Consider the following 24,816-nt stretch of genomic DNA (forward strand, 5'->3'; position numbering starts at 1 on the left):
ACCGGTCATAAAGGGTAAAATGTGAACATTTTCAATAGTTCATTGACAAATAAATACTGAAAAAAAGTTTAGTAACTAAATGTGAACAAAGTCGAAAGTTTGTTTCCATCTAAAAAAATTCAATGACTAAATGTGAACAAACTTCTGCTTGTATTATGTATTAGCAAATTATTTATTTTTGTTAAATTCTAGCAACATTTGATGATGAATAAATCTATGAAATTAAAAAAAAAAATACCCGAAAAATATATTAAAAAATGAAAAACCGATACCGAAATAAAAAACCAATGGTTTGGTATTTTCCAAAATAAAAAATCAAAATTTCCAATCTGATTTTGGTTTTACAATAAAATGAATCATTTTCACTGATGTGAATGATCACCATTGGTTTGACATACAGAATTAAATAACACACAAAGAACACGATGATTTGGGTGTTTAAAATATGCATTTGATTATGAAAAGGTGTTTATAAAAAAAGATCTAGATCTAAATCTACATACTCTCATTCTCCAAAAATTACCCAAAATTTAAGCATTTATGCACACTCAAAAAATCTTCAATAACTCTAAACCCATCATGAACCGAAATCACTTACGAATCTCCAATCAAATCATTTCATAAACTTCAAATACTCAAGGTCACTTGGGTCTTCAAGTCTGCATAATATGAAAAATTCAACTTTTGAATTTCTATATCTAAATCTCTTTCTTTTTTTTATAATCCAAAAATGATTATAAAACCAAAAAGGAAATGAAAAAGTGCTCAATTCGGAATTTTTCTATCCAAAACTCACCTTAACACATGGCATAAACATTTTGCTTTAATCCGTTAAATCCAAAAATCTTCAATTTTTAGTTTCGTTCACAGGCTGCTTTTGACAGAATTTTGAAATCGACAATTTCTACCCAAATTTTTATCAAAGGCGGTCCGTGAACGAAACTAAAAATTGAAGATTTTTTGGATTTTCCGGATTAAAGCAAAATATTTATGACATGTGTTATGGGGGAGTTTTGGATAGAAAAATTCAGAATTAAACGTTTTCTTATTCCCTTTTTGGTTTATAATTATTTTTCTATTATAAAAAGATGGAAAGATTTAGATATGAAAATTCGAAAGTTAAATTTTGTAAAACCAAAATCATATTGAAAACTTCGATTTTTTATTTTGGAAAATATCAAACCATTGATTTTTTATTTCGGTTTTGGTTTTTCGTTTTTTAATATATTTTTAGGGATTTTTTTTATTTCATAGATTTATTCATCAACAAATTCTGCTAGAATTTAACAAAAATAAATAATTTGCTAAAACATAATAAAAGAGGAAGTTTGTTCATATTTAATCATTAAACCTTTTTAAAAGGAAATGAATTTTCGATTTATAGAAGGGTAAAATATAAACAGTTTCAATAGTTCAGTGAAAAATATATAATAAAAAAAATTAATAACTAAATATAAATAAAATTAAAAATTCCTTATCATTTCGGTCATTATCACTATTTATAAAATAAACAAAAGAGTACAACGTTATTCTTGCCATAACTCTTTTCTTTTAAAAACTAAAAATTACAAAACTCCACAAATCGCTACAGCCATTTGCAAGAACAAAATTCCACAATTCGCCAATCAAAACCCCATTCCAGTAATAATTTAATCAAAGTAAAACTGAACAAGTAGATCCATGCCATCTCTCTCTCCTCTCGAATTGGCAGAGAGGGGAGCAGACGCAACTGAACCACTGCAATAGAGCAAGAATTTGCACAACATATAAAGAAAAGCAACTACCTTTTGCTCTTTAATGCTCTCTTTAAAATCATTTCAGGTGATTCTCTTTCACCTTTTCTGACAATCGTGCTCTCATACTCTTCACTTTTTCTTTTTTGGGTCTCGATGGTTATGACGATGAGAAGAGGGTTTAGATGAGATTATGGCTGCTGTGCTGTTGTCAAACACTATGGCTCAAAACCACAACAGCAATGTAAATAATGATGTGAAACCCACAATTTTTCATGACTTTCTCGGCCGCGATTGTCCTCCGGTGCCCAACTGTGCCGCCGCCGGCGATGCTCCCGCTGCCGGTTCCCCTTCTGCTTCCGCATCCCGTGCTGGTGGCCCAATTTCCACTACTTCTGATCTTGGCTCTGGTATGTAACACCGCGGTGCCCTGTGCCCACCAACCGTTTGATAAAATTCCTGCTATTGTTCGTCTTTCCTTTTCAGTTTTTCTTAGTTTTATAATAACGAGTCTTGAATCTAATCCTTATTAGATGTTCCAATTTCATCATATTCCAACTCTTAGATGCATGTTTGTGATCGATTAGTTTAAAAGCTGAATTCATATATACATCACATATTCACATGATGCTTTAATGGTGATCATGGTGTGACAAATTGTCACATAAGTACATAATTTGATAATTTTCTCATTTTAACCATGGTAGACAGACAGGTTGGATCTCATCTTGAAGGGGTGCCATTCTATGGACAAAAAAGTGATTTTTCAGGCTCAGATATTGGGAATAGATATGCTGGGAATAAACGCAGTAACTCAGATTCTGTATTCTTGAGTTCATCAAAAGATAGCTCACATTTAATGAAGGTTTTTATTTTTATTTTTTTTAGTATCATGATTATTATATACAATTTTGTTTGAATATATTCTAATGGAAGACCAATTTTATGGTTTAGATGCTGAGAAATGTAGGGCAAGAGCAACAACCAATGAGACCAATAGTGCAACAAACCACAGTTGCAAATGGAAAGCCTGATTCCAATCCTTCCAATTCCAAATGGGAAAGAGCAATTCCGGTCAACGTGGGACCAGTACTGCAGTACCCTTCACGTACTGGTCAACCTGTACCTTACCCATATCAACAAACACTTTCAAACAGATTCAAAGATCCCACCATGGGCACATCTGTCATTTCCCAATCAGCTGCTGATGAAGGATCAAGGACTGGAATCAAAGGGTCTGGAATCTTGAATTCTGTTAGTGGTGTTGGTGAACCAAAACACAAGTCTGGAATCAGTGTTCCTGAGCCAGGCTCTTCTACTCCTCTTCGGTAAACGCTATATGATTAAACACTGGATTTTTATTTTATTTTTAAATAAATTTTAGTTAAATATTGTGATGGGATATGAGTTTTAGTTCTTATTTTGCAGGCGATTAGGTTCAACGTCTGTAAGTCGTCAGATGACTATATTTTATGGTGGTCAAGCTCATGTTTTTGATGATGTTCATCCAAACAAGGTGAGCTCTAAGGTTGTGTTTCGTATGATGGAATCAGGGAAAGAATGGAATGGAATGGTTCATTCCGTAGGAATAAAAAAAAAAAAAAAAACCTGCTTGTTTTGCTCTGTGGAATGGAATGTATTATGTATCATTCCTCTTTGCATATTTTTAATTTTCATTCCTTATTCACGGAGTGTTTTTTTTTTTCTGACATGGGGGAGGCTGTGTGTGTGTGTGTGTGTTTTTAAATTTTTTTTATTCTTCTTTCAGGGAAAGGAATGTTATATTACACTTATAAATTACTTTTATTTTTTTAATCTTAATAATACTATTCTTTATTCTCCAAAAAATAAGAAATTTTTTTAATCATATATTAAGATTTCGTAATATTTATTATTTAGTTATATATTTTGGCAAACATTTTTTTAAAGCGATATTTTTTTATGACTATTTGAAATACATATAATATATATTTCAAACGGCATGAAATATGTGAATATGCATGCAATTTATGTAGCAATATATCTTTATTTGATTAAAGTTTATTTTCTCAAAATATCATTTTTTTTTTCTTCTTTATATACCAATTCAATTTCATGTACTTTTCTACCTTTTCTAATTATACATAACAAAACAACATGTTTGAATAACTCATTCCATTCATTCAAGTCAACCAAACAAAGGCAATAATAGAATGTCATTAATGACCCACTCCATTACCTTCCTCATTCCATTCCATTCCTTTATGATTCCATTCCATCATACAAAACAGACTCATGAGTCCAATGGTTTGGTTTCTTTGTAGGCGTGACAATTTATTATTATTTTATTATTTTTTGGTTTGTTGCAGGCGGATGCGATAATGGCTATGGCCGGATCTAGTGGTGGATCATGGTCAACAAATTACTCACAAAATCCATCCATTAAACCATTTATTGGTATTGGTGATAACAACACATTGTCACGTGAGAGATTGAATTCAACTCATGGGACTGGTTTAAGTGATAGAATTCCATCGATTCATGGTAAGTCTTTCATAATGTCAAATGTCATAGTTTTTGATCTTGAATTTGACATTTGTTGTTAAACCTTTTTTTCGATTTTTCTATAACTATTTTATGTTTTCACTATCAACGGTATTCATATATAAAGTTGAAGCTAAATCCAAGTCAAATATTGAATTAAAAATTTAGTTTGTTTGACCTTAGAAGTTAAAATAAAACATTTTATCTTCTATGTTACGTTATATATAGGGAATACTTAAGCTGTTTGATAGTTGCTGATTGAGTCAGATAACATTGCAGGAGGACATAGTGGTGTTTTAATGACAGATGCGAGACGACCATCAAGAGCTACCGAAGAGAAACCATGAGGCATATATATTTTTGTGTCATGAATTCATGCCTTTTTTTAAAATTGTATTGTTTAGGAAGTTGTTTAGTTTAATCTATTTGTTTCATTTGGATTAAAAAACAAGTTTTAACTTGTGAAGCATGTGGTTAAATTGCTAGAAACTCTTTGGAGTTGGTATATCATATACGGTGCTCAACTTAAACAAGATTTCTTTTGTATTTTGTGATTTGATAAATGAGAGTGGTAGAGCAATTGCTTCACATAAATGACCTCAAGTATAGGAAACACGAACATGTGAAGGAGGGCTTACAAATGGACGAATAAGTAGATGCAAGTTAAAGAACATATGCCAAAAAAAAAAAAAAAAAAAAAAAAAAAAAAAAAAAAATTAGACACCACAATTTCATGTATTTTTCAAATTCGGCTTGAGTTAAAGCTATTAAGCTAAGAAAACAAACACATGCAAGTGACTAAGCAAACATGACACAAAATGCATAAGCTAGTGATGAAGGGGCCTAGGCTATCTACATTTGATTATATATTTACTAAATTTAATCTATATTTGTTCTATACTTATAATATTTTTATATTACTCAATTGATTTTGTTGTTAAGTTACATTCACTAATCAGTATATTATATGTGAGTAAATGTCTATTTATATAATTTTATTATAAATTTTAGAAAACTTGAGGATGATTTAAATTTGGTGTTTTTTCACAATGGTAAAATTTAAATTTTCAGTTGTGATTGCAATTGTAAACAACACAAATGAATAAGGTTGTCATTAGAAAATGAATTATGAAGCAAACGATAATGAAAGAAAGTTTGAAATTTACTGTCAACTATTTAAGATATGTTTTGAATTTATATAAAGATAGTTAATTATATAAAGCACAAAAAAAAAAAAAAAAAAAAAAAAAAAAACACCTCACCTCTAACATTATATCAGAAAAACATCTCCAACGTTTGAAGCCCTAATTCTCCATCGCTCACTCACTTCACTCCCGCGCTACAAATTGAAGCTTCGATCAGGTAATCTATTCCCTCACTCGTTATACCACCTGCTTATGACGATAATTTCTCCAAATTCCGCGTTTCTTATGGTTGCATTTGTCTATAATTTTTCGCCAAATTCTTGTATCATTTGGGAATCATCTGAACAACTGATCAAAATTGGCCCTCACATCATTTCTAATCTACATTAGATCATTACTCCGTCTCCCGTAAAACCTATAATTTGAATTTGCGTTTCATTCGGGAGAGATTTGAATTTCAAAATTGATGTAGCTATAAAGTTTTTTCCTTTTTTTTTTGGTTTCTTTATGGTCCGATTCGCATGTATCTATACTGTATCTGACCCGTTGGCAGTTTGTTTTAATGATAATTGTGAACTGTGAAGTCTCAATTTGATCAATCTCCATTATACATTTATACTTCCCGTTTGTTTTTGTCTTTTTGAACATTATACTTCCAGAGTTCCTCTTTTTTGGAGTATGAACTTGAATTAAGATTTTATCTTTGCCACTTTTATCATTTTATGTTTAAAGTCTGTACCATTATCCGATTATAATTGCTATAAACACGTCTTCAAAACTACAAGTGATTAACTTATTTAGCTACTAGTATCATGGTTTGTTTGCTTGTTTGTGGGTTATAATTGCTATAATACTAATAGTTGAACTTAATAGATATCAGCACATGTAATTGTTTTGATATTCTTTTCCTTCAAAGTTGGTTGGTATTAAGGTTTGCAGTTATTTCCATAAGTTTCAGGTTGATCCATGGATCCAGAAGCTGCCCGAACTGCCCGGGAATCCCTGGAGTTAGTTTTTCAGATGTCAAATATTGTTGACACAGGATTAGATCGCCACACACTTTCTGTGTTGATTGCCCTGTGTGACCTTGGTTTAAACCCTGAAGCACTTGCTGCTGTTGTCAAGGAGTTCCGCTGGGACCCACCATTAACCACCACAACACCACCATCTCCACCGCTTCCTTGATCATATAATTCTTCTTTTCTTTCAACTTTTTCTGCTTCATCTTTCCGTTTTTAAATGACTTTTACCCCATGAAAATATCTGCAATTTCTATGTTATGAAGAGCTTATGCTTAACACAAAAGGGTAAATTTGTAATTTTGGCCTTTTGTTTCTTGTTTGAACATTGAGGAAAAAAGGATCTTTTCTCACTTTGGTCAAACACTTGCAATGATGAGTAATCTTGAATGGTTCACTTTAAACTAAATCAATTTAAGTTTCAAGTCAAAGATGTGGATAAATGCTTCCCTTGAATTTATAGAGATGAGTAGTAAGAATTTAAAACTTTTATTGGGTTTTAAAAATGATTACTTGGTTATAAGAGTTTAAAACGATGATTACTTGGTTATAAGAATTTAAAACTTTTATTCGGTTTTAAAAATAAAAAATAAGAAAAAGTATCCAAGGTTTGTAGACATTATTCCCTTCAAGCTAGGGATCGATATGAAAATAAAAATAGGATAACAAATGAAAACAAGAATGATTTGATTTAGAGCTTATCTTCATGGAGTCATGGTTATGATCAACTTGACAAATCCTTTGATGTGAAATTTGTAAATCTAAAAAGCTTCATAACACTTGTGCATGTGATATTCTACTTCGACATCAATTCCAAAGAACAAACCAACTTCATATGAATGATACATCTCATCTATTTTGTTTCAAAAGTTGTAGCCAAGATCTCAACAATACAACTAAGGGTTAAAGAATAGATTTTGGATTGTTTCATAGCTATAAAAGAATAGATTTTGGATGAAGATGAATTAGATAAAATGATGTCGAGCATATTGAAGACCTAATAGAAGCCTACATGGAGAAATGTGTGAAGGACAAACGAGGAATGGAAATACACATCTTTGAAAATACAAAAAATATACAATGTGGTTAGGAAAAATGGTGTGGCTAGAAAATAAGTAATAAAGTTCAAATAATGTAGCTCGAAAATATGTAAAAAGAGTAAATGTTTGTCTATTATATACACATGCTAATATGCTATTGATTCATTAATGTTTTCTAAGCCACACTCCATTTGTACATACAATATTGGGAATATTTGTCTATTATATACATATTACTCAATTATATGATAAGTGTAGTATGGTACGACACTTTGCAAAGACTTTAAAAAACTCAGGGATGATTTCTTGAATTGTGTAACATTAATTTTAAACCCTAATCCATTTTTAGTTATGATCTTTGCTAATGTAGGCTTATTTAAAAGAATGTCATCAGAAATGACTAAACCGATAGTAAGACATTTCGTGAGGCATTCCAGGATTGCATGAGATGTGTATCAAAGCTTCATTCGATGTTAAGTGAGATTACAAATTACTTACTTGCAACACTTCTATTTATTCATTTGGAACGATGTAACAAAATAGTGGCAAATGATTTTATAAAGTATGGGCTCCGTTCGTCTTTCTTCTCACGAATCTCTAGGTGGAACTCGTGGGCCATATGATCATTTTCTATATATGTGATGGAATGCTTCATAAAATATGCATTATTTTAAGGGGGGGGGGGGGGGTGTCAATTTAAAACTACAATTCTATTTTTCGAACGGCAACTACCAATCTATATATTCATTACATGTATTTAAATTGTACCAAACTTTGTACAATAAAAATAATTATAATAACTTTTTTAAGGAACGTTACATGAAACTATAAATATTTTTAAATAAAACTCAAAAAACAATCTATATATTTTTTCTGAGATTTAATCAAGATTTTGATTTTTTTTTTTGGTTTTCATGATCATTTTAAGATAATTTTTTTTTTTTTTTGTGGAATTGGTCCTCGTTATATTTGAAAAGACAAATCTACCATTTCAATTTGTTTTTCTATTTACTTAAACATTTTTCGTTGTTATTTAAAATTTAAAAGTAAAAGCAAATAAACACACACACACACTCTCTCTCTCTCTCTTTCTCTCTCTCTCTCTCTCTCTATATATATATATATATATATATATATATATATATATATATATATATATATATATATATATATATATACACACACATGAAGTAATCTCCACCAGGACTACTCCCAAGCTTCAAGTTCTTTTTCTACTTGAACACGATCTGAGTTTTGAACAACACCTAATGACTTGCAACGTTCTAGTTTTTCATCTTCCCTATATGTAGATTTCAGTTCCTATTCAACCTCTTCATATTAGAGCCAGTCTAATTTTAATTTGATTTCAATAGCACGGAGGTGGTATATGGCTCTCGAAAAGAAAAATAAAGGCTCCTAAATCGGAGACAACATATTTGATTTCCGACCACTACCACCATTAATTGCTCTTAAATTAATCATAAAATTCCAACATTTGCTCAAGCTTAATGTGAATTCACCCAATATGATACCAACGACGAAAAAGCCAGGGATGAGTTTGAATCTATATCCAAGTCCATCTTGTTTCTTGAACAAGGATCAAAAACCCATAAATCATTTTAAAAACCTAGAAATTATGTTAACCAAATACCCATAAATGATGTGCGTGTTCGACCTTGAACAGTAAGATATAAACACTGGAGAAATAAATAAACGAAACTTGTTTTGGGATTTGGGTATATGGAAGGGATGAAGAAAGGAACAATGTAACATTCATAAAATTCTTGAAAATTTTAAACTTTTTAAACAAACACAAAACCATCATTGATTATAAATTGTTTTCGAAATAAGTTTCACATCAGAGAAATCTCAAAATTGTAAGACAAAACATAAGGAGGTACACGATTACGCATTATCCTTCCCGCGATCCTCTGAGGTACCTAAAACACAATCCAAAACTGTAAGCCCAAAGTTTAGTGAGTTTCCTCCAAAATATCGATACAATACGACTAGCACAAACATAATAACAACATATTATAGGTCCAATCAACCATCGAGTTGGTATACCCCGGACCCTTTAACCATCGGGTTGGTATACCCCATGCCCCTCAACCATCGGGTTGGAATGCCAACATACTATGAGTTCAATCATCATCGGGATGGAATACTCTGGTCCCTCAACCATCAAGTTGGAATGCCCCGGCCTGTTAGCTTACGTACAAAGTAGTGAAGCCTTAGCTACCAACCAAACATGTGCACATATAACAGATAATCATATAACAGACTACATCCAGTCAAACAGATCTACATATCATCATCCTATATACCAGGACACCGTTCTAACAGATCCTAACAACATAGTAACATCCTATCTACCAGGATACCGATCTAACAGATCATAACATCATACAAGCATGCATAACAATATATTAATCTAATGAGCCGACATTGGTGCCTTCGACCCACAAGTTCAGTGAGGAAAACTCACCTCACAATGTCGAACTGCACTGAACCTTCGACTGCAAGCCCACAGACTGAGTACGTAGGCCGTACCCAGCTGTACGCTTAGCGTACATGCAATGAGGCTTATACGATGCGTGTACCGGCTGGTACGCCTAACATACTCCCTTGTTAAGCCCATTCTCCCATTAAGTCCATAATACCTTAAGATAATACACCAAAACGGAGATCTGACCCTATTGAGCTGAGAAAACACGTAGAGTTGCTAACTTTACATTCATACAACGCTAAACAAGGCTCTTTAGCTTTAAAAGGTCTTAATACATGACTTAATGCTCACATAAGACTCTTAGGCCCCGTTTGATACGCATCTTTCCAGGTCCAAACAAATCTTTTTGGCTGAATGGACCGGAAAGATTGTTTGATTTGCACAAAAGAAGGGGTCTTTCCCGGTAAGATATGTCTTTCCCAGAAAGCCCCATAATCATATCTTTCTAGCTGGATGGGCTGGAAAGACAATTATACAACAAACCTCGCCTCTTTCTTTCTTTATTAGATTATTAATTATTTTAAATAACCTTTTTTAAATTTATTTTTTATTGAATTATTACTTTTTTCATCATTCAGCACAGTCAATCAGATGTACAATCAAACAACATGGTTTCTTTCCAAGTCAGAAAACTTTCCCAGATAGCACTTTAGCACTTTCCCAGAAAGAAACCATCAAACGGGACCTTAACTTCATAAAGATGGCACATTTATGCATGAAGGGACCATCGAAAGCCTAGATCTGAAAGGATAAGTCTTTTGGGACGTCCTAGTCCAATCATCCACCCAACAATGGCTTAAAACATAACAAATTGGCCCCAAAAGAGATATAAGAAACTAGTAGTCAAGATAAGAACTTGAAACCTGAAAATCCTTGCAAAATGGGCAGAGGTTCTGGATCTCCAATATTCCACCAAGTTATAAACATCACTTCCTTCTAGGGTTCTTTAAAGATGGATCAAAACACACCAACTTTACTTCAAAAACTCAAGATGCAAGATGGGAGGCTAAAATGGACGTTTATGGTTTTCTGGAGGGTGAGGGACATGGAATGAGGCCAAGTCTAAAAGTTAAGGATGAATTTATATGGTGCAACAACCCACATTAGGGTTTTCTAAATCCACGCGTACGCCCAATGTACCATAGCGTACGTCCATTGTACGCTCCTGAAGTCCCGATCCGCTCTCTAGCCATTACGCTAAGCGTACCATATGGGTACGCCCCGCGTACTAGCTGTAAGGGTCAAAATGCACAAATCAAAGGTTTGAGGGGAAAAAGGGAAACTTGCCAAAAATCGAGGTGTTACAAACAAAGGCAGGAACGAAGCTTGTTATGTTATCTTTCTTTGATATATATCATATTTTCTTTCAATTAATTGGGAAGAAAGGAACGAAGGCATCCAACGGGAAACTTTGGTGGTGGCTGAGAAATCGTGACGAAGGGAGGGGAAGTTGATCTTTGGCAAGCCCTCCTTCATTCATTTGCTTCGTTACCGGTAGCAACACACGAAAGGGAGGTGGAGAATAGAAGCCATTAATCAAAGGGGTGTTTTTGGATTTGTTATGGACGACGGAAAGGAGCGAAGAAGAAAGAGAGGTGGTTGATGGTGGTTGTTGTCGCCAACAGTGGTGGCGAAAGGGGTTGTTATGGCAGCTCTTTATCGTTTCTTATTTCCTGATTCGTCATAAAACGCGACGAACAAGGGGTCAGGAAGGAACGACGATCTTTAGGAGTGTTTGGGTGGCGTTGCTCGGCAGGAAGAGGAAGAAAATGTAGCTCTGGTGGTCAGTAACCTCTTCCTTGACTGGTGGTTAAGAAAATGGGAAGGAATAGGGGGGGGGGGGAGAGAGAGAGAGAGAGAGAGAGAGAGAGAGAGAGAGAGAGAGAGAGAGAGAGAGAGAGAGAGAGAGAGAGAGAGAAAGAGAGAGAGAGAGAGAGAGAGAGGGAGGAAGGTGGGCCCCCTTTTTATTTGTTTTTATTTTTACAACTTTAAATAAAAGGAAAACATATTTAAGAAAATAGAAAAACAAATTAAAAGGGTAGATTAGTCTTTTTCAAGTTTAATAGAGACTAATTCCACAAATAAACTACTTCAAAATGACCATGAAGCCAAAAAAAAGTTGAGGTTTAGACTAAACTTCAGAAAAAGACATATCACAAGAACCATTTTTATAGTTTTGTCATATTATTATAATAGAAGAGTTTAAACAGATAGTCCTCCTTTGTTTTCCCTTCACTATCATATATAAAATAAATTATTCATATAAGTTTTCAAAGACAAATAGCCCTTGTTTTTGTTACCAATTAATGGGAAAATGAATGAATCCATACTTAGAAATAAAAATCTTTTTGCCACATGTCATATTTTCATATATTTTGACACTTTTAATTTTGTGGTTAATTCTTAGAAATAATTTCCACTTGTCATTTTGTGGTAATTTTTGATTTTTTAACTAACTATTCTAATTTTTAGGTTATAGAAAGTAATTAATGTGTCATTAATTTGTTTCCTTGTATTTTCAAATTTTAATATGTTTCTTTCAATATATATAATTTGAAATTGGTATGTTTCTTTCATAGTTCATTGTTATTTTAGGAAAAATGATTTATATAGAAAAAATAATCAAACTTTGTTGTTTTTTATTGACAAACTAAAAAAAGGTTATATGATCAAAATATAATTATTTTTTTGTAGTTTGTTTTATTAGTATAAATTGAATTATTTATTTAGTCATCATTTTGTTTGTATATATTTTGAAATTTTATTGTAAAAAATATTTAATGTCTACATTTTGATATTTAATGTTTTTTTTTTAAATACTTAATTTTTATATCGTCATATATAATTTTTTTAATCAACCCATATACTACATAGATTTCACACATAATGTGTTAATGTTTAAAAATGCTAATATTATTTCAATCTTAATAAATAACTTTTTTTTGTATAATAATATATTTGCCTACTTTGTCTTACAGTCACATGAGAAAAAAATATTGAAAGCCACACACATCCATTATATGTCATAGAATATATAGGCGTTCATTTATATCTTATATATTTCATCATTGATTCATATATATGATATATCAATACAATGTATAACACATTAACACCTAGCTAGCTACTTAGTATATTACTATATTATAAATTAAAAAAATCACATACGCAACACCGGTTGTGCATCATATTCCATATTTTATGATCTGTTGTTGACTTGTATTTCATATATTAATTAATGCTTACATCACTAATGAATTTGTTTACTTGATGGATATTGTAGTGACACAATAGATGATTACCATGTTTGTTATCTTAAAATGGTTTGTAAAACACCAATATCAGGGTTCATGTTTGTTATCTTAAAATGGTGGAATTGGATGGAAAAAACATCAAAGATGTGAATAAATACTTCCCTTTAATTTATAGAGATGAGTTGTAAAAGATGGATTACTTTTGGTTCACACCCTATATAGGTTAGGAGTTGGAGAAATTACATAGTATAAAGGTTTTTAAAAGAGACGTACGAACAAATCTTTAACACGATACTACCTTACCTACTTTTATCAAAGTTGATATTTGGTGCAAAGTCTATGTTATTAAAAAAAATGTAGATATCCAACGAATTTTCACCGAGCTGATCCAAATGGTTTCTATAATATTTGAAACCAGTCTTGGAATCGACTATAATGACTCTTTAGATCGTACAACCAATAGAATAAGATGTAATCAATTTCAACAATGATTACTTGGTTATAAGAACTTAAAACTAACTTTTTATTCGGTTTTAAAAATAAAACTAAGAAAAAGAATCCAAGGTTTGTAGACACTATTTCTTCAAGCTAAGAATCGATATGAAAATAAAAATAGGATAACAAATGAAAACAAGCATGATTTGATTTACAGCACAACCTATCTTCACGGAGTCACTGTTGGAATCAACTTAACAAAATCCTCCTAATTTGAAATTTGTAGATCTAAAGAGCATCATAAAGAGTCAGTTGTAGGATAAACAGATTGGATTAAAAGATAATGATTATGTATGAGTGGTCTGTTAGGGAATCAAACTATCTCAAGGCAATAGATTTCAGACGAAGTGGATGTGTTCTTGTGGTGAGGAATTAGTTCACCTGCGGATTCTAGGGCTTTACGAGGATGGGTCATGGCTACCCTGGGAAGGCTAGGGCGTGCCCAGGTTGGTGACCATGCTACTAGAGGGGTTGCGCGAGTAATAAATGGTAAAGAATAATTTCGAGGACGAAATCTAATTTAAGTAGGGGAGAGTTGTAACACCCGTTTATTATTAAATAAATAAATAAATTAATGAAGGACTCAGTAAAATAAATAGTTATGTATAAAAGGATCGTCTCGAAGAGCTAATTGTTATCATTTTAGAAGTCGGGGGTTAAAAGTGTAAGTTTCGAATCGGATTCATAAATATTTATGAAGGCATGGACTAAATGATAACTTCTGAGACTTCATTTGAAGAGAATTTGGGGACTAAGGGGCTGTTAGTAAATATTGAACCTAAATTGTAAAAAATTATAATGCTGAGGGCTAAAAGGGTAAAATTAGGACTCATTTTGTAAGAAATGGGAGGAGGAGGGGCCGGTTATGTCAATATGGGAATATGTTTCATATGAGCCAAGTATATATGCATTACGAGGAATCATTTGTGACCTAACCCTAACATGAAGGCAGTCGCCATCATCGGAAGACCTCCAGCAGCCACCTTCACCTTGTGCCCTCCTCCAGCCGCCACCCACTTCCCTCTCATTTTCGACCGATGATGTGCCAAACAACCAGCGTCTGCGGTGTTGTTATCGCACCACCGTGTTATCTTCCTATCGGACGTCGTGGATCGTCGGGAGAGCCACCGAGACCCGTAGCAGTATCCGTTCCGTCATCCTCCTCCTCCCGTCTCTTCTTATTTTGCCTTCTGATGTCGTTCGTTGTTATCGTTGTTACACCGCTGCCGGTGATGGCGGATTCTCATCGTCACCTGCCGCCTGCAGTTCCCAACGAAGTGCCGCCATTCCCGTGGCTGTTGGCTGTTGGTGTTGTCGTGAACGAAGATCGAAAATAGGCTATCTTCAGTTGTTGCTGCTGTTGCCATTAGCGAAGTCTCAACCCTTCCTCCCTATTTCTCCGGTGTAGCACCATAGTCACGAATGCCACCGCCCGTAGGGCTTGTTCTTGTTGCTCCGGCCAACAGCCACCGCCGTGAGGAAGGTTGCAGTGGGCTTTTCAGTTTGTGGGTTGCATGTATGTGTGTAATATGATGTTGTTGTTCGTTTTGTTGGTGTTTGTGTGGCTAGAAAACCTAGAAGGCCACCACCACCACCGTAAGGTGGTGGTTGCCACCATACACCGCCATGTATGTCTGTGTTTAGTGGGCGTGTGCATTTTTAGTTGAGATTTAGCATTGTAAAGTGTACTACAAATTGGAATAATGAAAAGAGAACTGAAAACCACCACCGTATGGTGGTGGCTGCTGCCACCGGCCGCCGTGTCGGGTGGCGGTGTGCCTTGCCGAATTGTGTTGACTCATTTGGGGTGCTTGAAACCCTAATGGGCCCAAAGAAGCCCTAATGGGGTCAATGAATCCTAATGGGCTTAGTGAAAACCCTAATGGGCTCAATGATATTCCAATGGGCCTGATAGGCCCAATAAAGCCCTAATTGACATAAAAGGCCAACAAATTGATAAATGGGCTAATATTGGATTGGAAAAACCCTAATTCCAATGAAACCCTAACTTTAAGAATTAATCGGGTCACACACTCGAGAATTATTTAATAACTTGAGATATTAAATATTAATCATTGGCAAAGATTAATCTAAGCGATATTGGACTTAATGGATTAAGTCCTTAGAGGATTAGGTCCTTAATGGGTTAAGTAGGAAACTTAACCCTAATCGGCATTTTATGTGAAACCCTAACTTCACTTGGGTTTGCTGTTGGGCCTTTATATTGGGCCTTGATGATTGGATTATTAATGGGCCATCTAAGAATAATTATATGGACTAAAATAAACTAATGGGCCTAGGGTAACTCCCATGTAAGGGGTTTGGGCCCAATTTGGAAAATTGGGCCATAGTTTCGGCCTTAATGATTATATGATGTTGGGCCTTATAGTAAGACCATGCATAGTCCTGGGCCCAATTTGGAAAATTGGGCTATATGTTGGGCTTTTATTCCTAATTGGATTTGGGCCTATGGATTGGGCCTTGGGCTTATATAAGCCAAGCCTGGGGTAATGAAGTAATTATCCAAGTATGTATTATGGTTATGTGTTGGGACCTAATTATTATTTGGGTGTTATTTTGGTATTGACAGTTTAGGAATCTATCATCTAACAGGTGAGGTTGAGTCTACGGGACTTCATCACCGTGGGATTGAGTCTTCGGGACTTCAGTACCCCAGAAATGCCTGACTGTATGATTATATCATGATATTATATGATAGTGATAGGGGTGAAATAGTCCCCGATTATAGGTTGAAAGATACCGATGGCGGATACCAGTTGAAAGATACCGATGACAGATACCGGTCGAAAGATACTGATGGCAATTACCGGTTGGAAGATACCGAAGGGGTATACAGAACCCATGCAATGTTTATCTGTCTATTTATGATATGATGTTAGTATGTGATCAGTATGATACAATGTTAGTATGTGATCAGTATGTTATGATGTTAGTATGTTGTCAGTATGTTATGATGTTAGTATGTGATCAATATGTTATGATGTTAGTATGTTATCAGTATGTTATGATGTTAGTATGTGATCACTATGTTTATAATGTTAGTATGCGATCAGTATGATCAGGATACATATTATGTCGTAGTGGTATGGGTGAAATAGTCCCCGACTACGGGTTGAAAGATGCCGATGGTAGATACCGGTTGAAAGATACTGATGACAGTTACCGGTTGAAAGATACTGATGGTATTATGTGGTATGTGGTATGATTGGGTAACTCACTAAGCTTCGTGCTTACGGTTTATAGTTTTGATTTTAGGTACTTTGTTTCAAAGGAAAGGAGCTGACTTGGTCGTAGCGCATCACACTATGTTTTCCGCACACGAGATCCTTGGGATGATACTCTGATATGGTTTCATAATGTTATATTTTGGATTATTAACACTTGGGTTTTATGTAATAACCTACTTAAAAATGAAATTTTTGGCCTTGAATTTTGGGATGTTACACCATCCTACTTAGCAATTTTTTATTTTCACCTCATATTCAAATAGATTAATTTAGTCCATGTCATTGCCACGTGTGCATAGGAGTTAATGAGAGATACTATACGTTTAAACCCCTCAACTGTCCCTTTCTAAAACTTTCTTCTTTAACTTCCCCGCGTCGAAATTTGTTGTTGATATGTTCTTCGATCCTATCCTTTTCTTCAAGTGTTAGTCACTCAAATCAGGGAACTTTGTTGTTGCTATGGCCGTTTTCATGAAGATTGATCTACATTTTGCTGGAATTTTTACTAGGTACCCCTCTATTACTTACGCAGATGGAGCAGAGCAAAGGTTTGATGATGTTGCTTTTTCTGGAATAGACAAGAAGGAATTTGTTGAGTTCCTTGAAAGATTCACATGTGAGATATGTATGAATGTGTACTTTTGCATGCCAGATATTGTTTTTCCTGATGGATTAAGGTTAATCGTGAATGATATGGATTACATGGAACTAATCAAATTAGGGTATGCTTCTGATTGTGTAATCGATGTATGTATGGACCATCTTGGTGTTAATGTACATCAATGGATTCTTGAAGAGCAAGCAGAAGTTGGCAGTTTTTTAGACCAATTATCTGGTGCAAATGAAGATCATGAAGAAGTTCACAATCGTATGGATATAGATGATGGAATTGACATGTAAGATTTACATGGTGGTATGGATGATATCCTAGTTCCAAACGAGGATTTGCAAGGTGAGCAAGATGATGGCATTCACATGGAAGTGGACAGTGAACTTGATGAGTTCATTCCTATGAACAAGACAAATGATGAGGAGTTTTTAAGTAAGTTGTGCCCAAAGGAGCAAGTCACCCCCCACAGTCCACCTCGTGAAGATACATATGATCCACCACAAGAAGATGAAGTAATTTCTACTGACCAGACTATTTACAATGAGAATGTTCATTGGAAAAAGCAAAAACCTATATTAGGTATGAGATTTGTGAGTCCTAAACAACTGAAACATATGATGTGTAACTATGTTGTAGCAAATGGTTATTAGTTATGTTACAAAAAAAATGATAGTATGAGACTATTAGTGAAATGTTGTTCTGGGCAGTGCAAATTTAGGACGTAGGCTTCTTGGATGAGTAAGGAAAAGTCTTTTTAGATAAAGAGTCTCATAAATGAGCATAATTGTGCAAGAAACTTCAAGTTAGGTTTAATTTTGAATTATTCATGGGTAGGTATCCATTACACAACACAATTCTTACAGAAACAAAAGGTTAGTGTGAGGCTACTTAGGGATGAGGTTAAAGAGAAATTTGGTATAGATGTGAGTATGAGACAGTGTAGAAGAGAAAAGACGTATGCAATTGAATTGACTGAAGGAACACTAGTGGAGCACTATGCAAAGTTGTGGTCATATGGTGAGGAGATTAGAAGATCAAATCCAGGATCAACAGTCAAAATTGATGTCAAATCTATGCCAGATGGTAAGAATTATTTTAGCAAACTTTACTTGTGTTTTGATGGGCTTAAGCAAGGGTGAAAAAGGAGTTGCAAAATGGTTATAAATTTAGATGGATGTTTCTTAAAGGGCTTATGTAGTGGAGAGATAATATGTGCTATAGGAAGTGATGCCAATAATCACATATTTCCAATTATATGGGCAGTTGTCTGTGTAGAGAACAAAGAAAATTGGAAATGGTTTTTGGAAAACCTTAGAGATGACCTTCAACTGGATAATGGTTTTGGTATAATATTAATGTCAGATCAGCATAAGGTAAGTTGTTTTACTTCCTAATTTAATTATTTATAATCTCATTTTATATAACATGTTATCATTGTTGCAAGGGGCTGTTAGAGGCTGTGAAGGAAATACTGCCTACTGTTGAACATAGGCAGTCTGCAGGGCATATTTTTGCCAACTTTAGGAAAAGATTCAGTGGTGTGCATTATGAAACCATGTTTTGGAAGGTAATCAAGGCATCCACCGAGCCTTTATTCAATGCTGCCATGAAGGAGATTGAAGTGCTTAACCCTACAACCTTTGCTTATCTTATGGAAACAAACCCCAAATCTTGGAGTAGAGCATTTTTTCAAGAGGGAAAGATATGTGATGCCGTGGAGAATGGCCTATCTGAGAGCTTCAACAGTATGATAAGGGATGCTAGGAAAAATCCAATCATCACCATGTTAGAGGAGATTAGATTGTATGTTATGGAGAGAATATACAATTTAAAGATTAAAGGTAGTTCATGGCCTGATTACATGCCTTGCCTAGCAATTACACTCCTACTGAATTAATTAAAAAAAAGCTCAAAGGTACTTTCTAATCTTTAAACTCATAATTGTATGTAATTACTTATGTTATGTCTACATTAGGTATTAGCATGATTTACCAAGTGGTCTAAACCAATTTGAAACAAGAAACATGGCTGAGTCCTATGCTATTGACCTGGACAAGAAGACTTGCACTTGTAGAGTGTGGCAACTTAATGAGTATGGATGCGTGCATTCAGTTGAAAATATATCATTTCTCAATAGAGATGTTGGTGGTTATGTTGATACAATGTTCTATGGAGCAATCTACAAGAACACCTATAAGTATCTAATTCAGGGGATGGTAGCAATATGTGGCCACCTACTGACTTCTGCCACCTCTTACACCAATGAAGAGAAGAATGCCAGGTAGACCAAAGGTTAACAGAAGAAGAGATGCATCAGAGAAGCTACCAAGGCATATTGTGTCTAAGTCAGGGAAAAAAATATCATGCAGTGTTTGTAAAAATGTAGGGCATAACAAGGTCACATGTCCTCAAGTTGAAAGACCTCAAGTGCAAAAACCTGAAGTTGGTAGGAGGCCTAAACTAAATGTTAAAAAAAGGATAACATGTGTCAATGAAAAAGGTGAAAGAGCAGGAGGTGTCAATGAAAAAGGTGAAGGAGTAGGAGGTGTCAACGAAGGGCAAAAGGGTCAAGGAGCAAAATCAGTGCATGAAGGGAAAAAGGGTCAAGGAGCAGAAGGTGTTGCTTCTGGAAGGAGATGTAAAAGAAAGAAATCAGAGAGAATCATAAAGATGAAACTTGCTAAGAGGGTGAAGGGCAAAGATAGGAAAGGAGATATCAGTGTAAACCCATTGGAGCTTAATGATTAAGATCTTATTTCGTTTAAGTTGTTATCTTTTAACTTGGTTGTGTTTGGTTGGATTTAAGTGTTAAGTTTGGAATTGGGTTGTAGTAGGTTATCAAGTTTGGATTTGGACAAGTTGTTATGTTTTAACTTGGTTGTGTTGTAACTGAATTTGTTTAATTTGCTTGTTCATATTTCATGCATACAAAACACATCAAAGCTAAAAGATAACAACTTAAACAAAATAAAGGACATTACAAGTTACATAACAACTTAAACGAAATAAAGTACATTACAAGTTTCACAACACATCAAAGTGCATTACAAGTTACATAACAAGTGGTCCAATTGACCTTCATTACAACTTGTACATGATTAAACAGAAAAAAATACCCAACTACATATTAGGTAAACCTTCAACTTAAAGACCTCAACTTGAAGCTTTTTGTTCGACTTAAACAACCCATTTATGATCACACCTTCATTGTTGCACTACATTTCATCAACCCAAGCTATAAAACCTAAACGAGCATCTTGATTCAAACTATTTGCTTGAATTAATACATCTTAGAAAAAAATAGGGTTAACATCAGAATTTGAATAAATGGTAAATTACCTTTTTCGGGCATGCATAAAAGGGCCTTCATGGGTTATTAGTAGTACGAGATGTTCTTATTATAGCCTCAACTCCACATCCACATTCCATGTTCTTCATTATGTACCTTCAAAGTGGAGATTATTTGAAGAAGAAAACAATGTGCTAAAATGAAACAACTTGGTATATATGAAAGGGTAGTACATGTAAAAGACTATATACCCCCACTATGCAAGGCAATTGGGGTCCATAACATCCCCACTTTTTCCTTCTTTGTAATTCTATTACACTTTCAACAGATTATTCAATGAAAATTAACAACTAATTAAGATAAAAAAAAAAAAACAATCAGCAAAGAACATCACCCAACTTTACAAAATGCCTACTATTTAGATAGGTCTTTCATTAATTATTTGATTTCACTTACAAAATGCTTGTCATTTAAAGAGGTCTTTTACATATTTCAGCAAAAAAAACATAAATACCAAAAAAAAAAAAAAACACGAACACTACATACTAATAGCCTTCTTAACCATGAATTGCCTTAGCTGCAAATCAACCCATCACCAAGCTTAACAAGGAAATGGAGCACAACCACCAGCAACAAAAGGATCCCCACCATCATGCCACCCATAGCAACACCAACGACTTTAAACTTCTGATCATGGTCATCCAGCTTGTGCTAGAAACTGATGTGGTCGATCCTACAAACGATATACTCCTATCCATGCTGCTCCTTCAACCTTTTCATTTTAGTTTGGTTTTCTGTAATCTTCGGACCACAATCACAGAAGATTGAGTGGAGCACATTGTAGTTGATGTCTTCACCAGAATTTAAAGAGTCGGGTGAAGGTGGTGGAGCCGACATTGTTGCTTTTTAAGGGTTCTTCCAGAGGATTGTTTGCCCGAATATGGTAAACAAGTTTCAGATTTGTTTTACTTCAAACCCCACATGCATATGTCCCCTTATAATTCGAGACTTGTGCCTGAGACTCAATTGAATCGACAGTGTAAGGTTGTTGAGGTGTTGGTGGAAATTAAAGACGGTAATTAGTCTTTGCATGTGTCAGCTTCTGTGTCATCGAGTCAACTCGGTATTGACTCAGTGGGTTACCTCATATGTATATATGGCAAGTAACGAGGTAGGTTAACCTGCTAAAATGGGTAAGATGACTTTCCCAATCGGTAAAAAATAAGTTTATGCCCTTAAAATGCAAAAAATAGTCACAACGGACCATTTAAACGATTATACGTAACTTTGTTGGGCTATAGTGACAATAACCCTTTTGAAAATACATAAAATGTAACATGTGGATAGAAAAAATGACGTGGCTAGAAAATAAGTTACTAAATTTAAAACATGTGCCTTGAAAATATGTAAAAAGAGTTAATAAAGACACCTTGTGAAATTTTTTAAAAACATCCTTATATGCTATTGATTCATTAATGTTTCCTATTTATCTATTATATACATATTACTCGTGATAAGTGTAGTATGGTAGACAATACTTGAACACGACACTTCGCAAAGACTTTAAACAACCCATAAATAATTTCTTGAATCGTGTAACATTAATTTTAAACCCTAATATGTTTTTATTTATGATCTAGCTAATGTAGGCTTATTTAAAAGAAGCCACAATGTCATTAGAAATGACTAAACTGATAGTATGACATTTCGCGAGGCATTTTTAGGATCGCGTGAGATGTGTATCCAAGCTTTATATGATGTTAAGTGAGATTACAAATTACTTACTTGCAACGCTTCCATTTACTCACTTGAATCATTCATAATAAAAGTTTCACAGATGTTGTAGAGATAGAGATGTTTCGATCGATGGTAGAACAGTGTACCAAAACAGTGAAAAATGATTTTATAAGTATGAACTCAGTTCGTCTTCTTCTCACGAGCCTCTATGTGGAACTTTTGGGCCATATACTCAACTTGTATACAAAATATTCAGTAAAATCCAAATATTTCAACTTAATTTATGAAAAATCTCAAATTAAATTTTATGTATAGTAAAACACAAAATACCGGATAAAACATAGAAAAAACCATTTTGGCCAATTTTGTTAATTTAGGCGGTGTCTCTAATTTTTTTGCGTTAATTTGGTAAAAAAAATTGGGATTTTTTTTATGATTACCCTGTTTTTTAACCAATAACCAAAATATTGAGACTTTTCTAAGATTATCCTTGAATTAGTATATATTACTAGGATAAATGTCACTGTAACGCAATCAACTATCGGGTTTTGTTTTAAAAGGTCCTTAATGTTATTATTATTATTATTTTTTTTTTGTAGTTTAGAGGCATAAAATCAATTTTTACCTGCTAAAAAAGGAACTTGACATGCAATTGCCGGTCTACTTAATGATTTAGCATTTTTCAATAAAAAGAAAATTAAACTATAATACACGTCACTCGCATCCTCACCCACCACATAAGACTTTATGTTCATGTTCAAGCAAGACACCCACCTTCCTGATTTGCTCTCATCGACCTTCTCCTTAGAGATTAGCCTTATTCTTATTAGTTTTCTCTCTTTACTTGGTATCCTCGGTTTAAATCTATTCTTCATTCTAATTTACATGGATGTACAACTCAGTGAAGCATCACAACAACCCAACAAGGATGTTACGCAAAGGCTGAAGAAACTGATGGTCGGTCTGCAATCGGAGTTCATAGGGCATGAGTCCGCAATAGGTTCGACTATCTTGTTCATTCCGTTTTCACGTGTTTTTGTTTTTGTTCATTGATAATCTTGCTTGGAAGCCATATGGAATCGTTTTTCTCAAACCTAGAATTGTTTTTCAGGTATGTGGACGATTGTGGTGGAAGACGATGGTGATTGGTGGCGGTGTTAGAGGTTGAAGATGGCAGACGGTTTCCAAATCGCTTGGAGGTTGGAAGCCATCTTGCTTGGAAGCCAGCGATTGAAGGGGCGAAGTGAGAGACACGCACAACAACAACAAATAGCTCTGTTCATGACTCAAAGGGGAATAGACCATCGAAACCCCTATATCTCGATTTCCAATTTCTTTTGGGCCATACACACAGGATACATATTGCATCTATTTTCAGCCAATTTAGCACAACACATAACTATTCGAAGAAAACTTTGATCTTCTATAGAGGCAAAGCCCCAAAACGGGTCTAAAACCAATTGGATCATGCATAAGTACAAGCTTGCTAATTCTATTAAGGTAAGATCGAAAAGAAAATCCACATTATTTACAGCTTGTTTTCTGAAAATTATGACGATTAACCTCATTTTGAATTCATTTTTGTCCGAAGCATGGAGGATTTCGTGATTTTAGGATGTTTTTGAAGAAAAATGGAAGAAAATGGTGAGAACAATGTTAGATGAATGTGATCTCTCATCGCAGATGAAGGTGAAGAGAGCAATAAATATATGCACAACAAGGAATTTAAGAATTTGTTGCTGAGTTTACTTACATAGTTTAAGTAGTAATGTAAAGTTTGTTTGTTTTTGTTTTTTTTTTAACTCAAAAAACTAGTTGAAGTGTTTAATCGGAAGTTTTTTTTACGTTGTGTTCTTGAACTTGAATCTAAACATGAAGACAGATAGAGAAGAATGAGATAAAGATTTAAGAGATGACAAGTTTCATTAAATGACGTGGCACTTTGCATTATTAAATTGGAAGGGGTTCATCGGGTGATCTCTTCATTTTCTTAAAAGGGACCTTGTAAAACCGTAAAAATCAAGATTATACCCCTAGAGAACCAAAAAAAAAAAGACGAGGGAGCTTTTAAAACAAAACTTGATAGTTGATTGAGTTACAATGATATTTACCCATATTACTATTATCAAAACATATGCAAACATATCCTTTTTTTTTTATTATGAACAAATGAAAATATAGTTGTTGATTTCTAGTAATGGAAAGGTAAACTAA

General features: G+C 34.1%; 2 protein-coding genes and 1 long non-coding RNA gene across 5 annotated transcripts; all 3 read left to right on the top strand.

The window, feature by feature from the left end:
• The first annotated feature begins 1,571 nt into the window (after positions 1-1,571).
• On the top strand, positions 1,572-4,789 carry LOC145032829 (protein TIFY 8-like). 2 transcript variants are annotated; one of them, XM_078981786.1, is made up of 6 exons: positions 1,572-2,143; positions 2,449-2,598; positions 2,688-3,061; positions 3,162-3,249; positions 4,082-4,256; positions 4,536-4,789. In XM_078981786.1, the coding sequence occupies exons 1-6, from the start codon at positions 2,009-2,011 to the stop codon at positions 4,601-4,603; spliced, it is 990 nt and encodes a 329-aa protein (XP_078837912.1). In that variant the 5' UTR covers positions 1,572-2,008; the 3' UTR covers positions 4,604-4,789. The 2 variants fall into 2 exon arrangements, with proteins under 2 accessions (XP_078837912.1, XP_078837905.1); XM_078981779.1 differs by having other exon boundaries at positions 1,573-2,143; positions 2,441-2,598.
• Positions 4,790-5,512: 723 nt separating this feature from the next.
• Positions 5,513-6,784, top strand: LOC144997285 (mitotic-spindle organizing protein 1A-like). Of its 2 annotated transcripts, none has more exons than XM_078957159.1 (2): positions 5,513-5,618; positions 6,354-6,784. In XM_078957159.1, the coding sequence occupies exon 2, from the start codon at positions 6,368-6,370 to the stop codon at positions 6,584-6,586; it is 219 nt and encodes a 72-aa protein (XP_078813285.1). In that variant the 5' UTR covers positions 5,513-5,618; positions 6,354-6,367; the 3' UTR covers positions 6,587-6,784. The 2 variants fall into 2 exon arrangements, with proteins under 2 accessions (XP_078813285.1, XP_078813277.1); XM_078957151.1 differs by having other exon boundaries at positions 6,360-6,784.
• Positions 6,785-23,365: 16,581 nt separating this feature from the next.
• Positions 23,366-24,428, top strand: LOC144997299 (uncharacterized). Its single transcript, XR_013659764.1, has 3 exons — positions 23,366-23,602; positions 23,714-24,102; positions 24,194-24,428. It is a non-coding gene; the product is annotated as an uncharacterized LOC144997299 (long non-coding RNA).
• Positions 24,429-24,816: the final 388 nt, after the last annotated feature.

The sequence above is a fragment of the Lactuca saligna genome, chromosome 1 (assembly GCF_052625555.1).
Source record: "Lactuca saligna cultivar CGN05327 chromosome 1, ASM5262555v1, whole genome shotgun sequence".
NCBI lineage: Eukaryota > Viridiplantae > Streptophyta > Magnoliopsida > Asterales > Asteraceae > Lactuca > Lactuca saligna.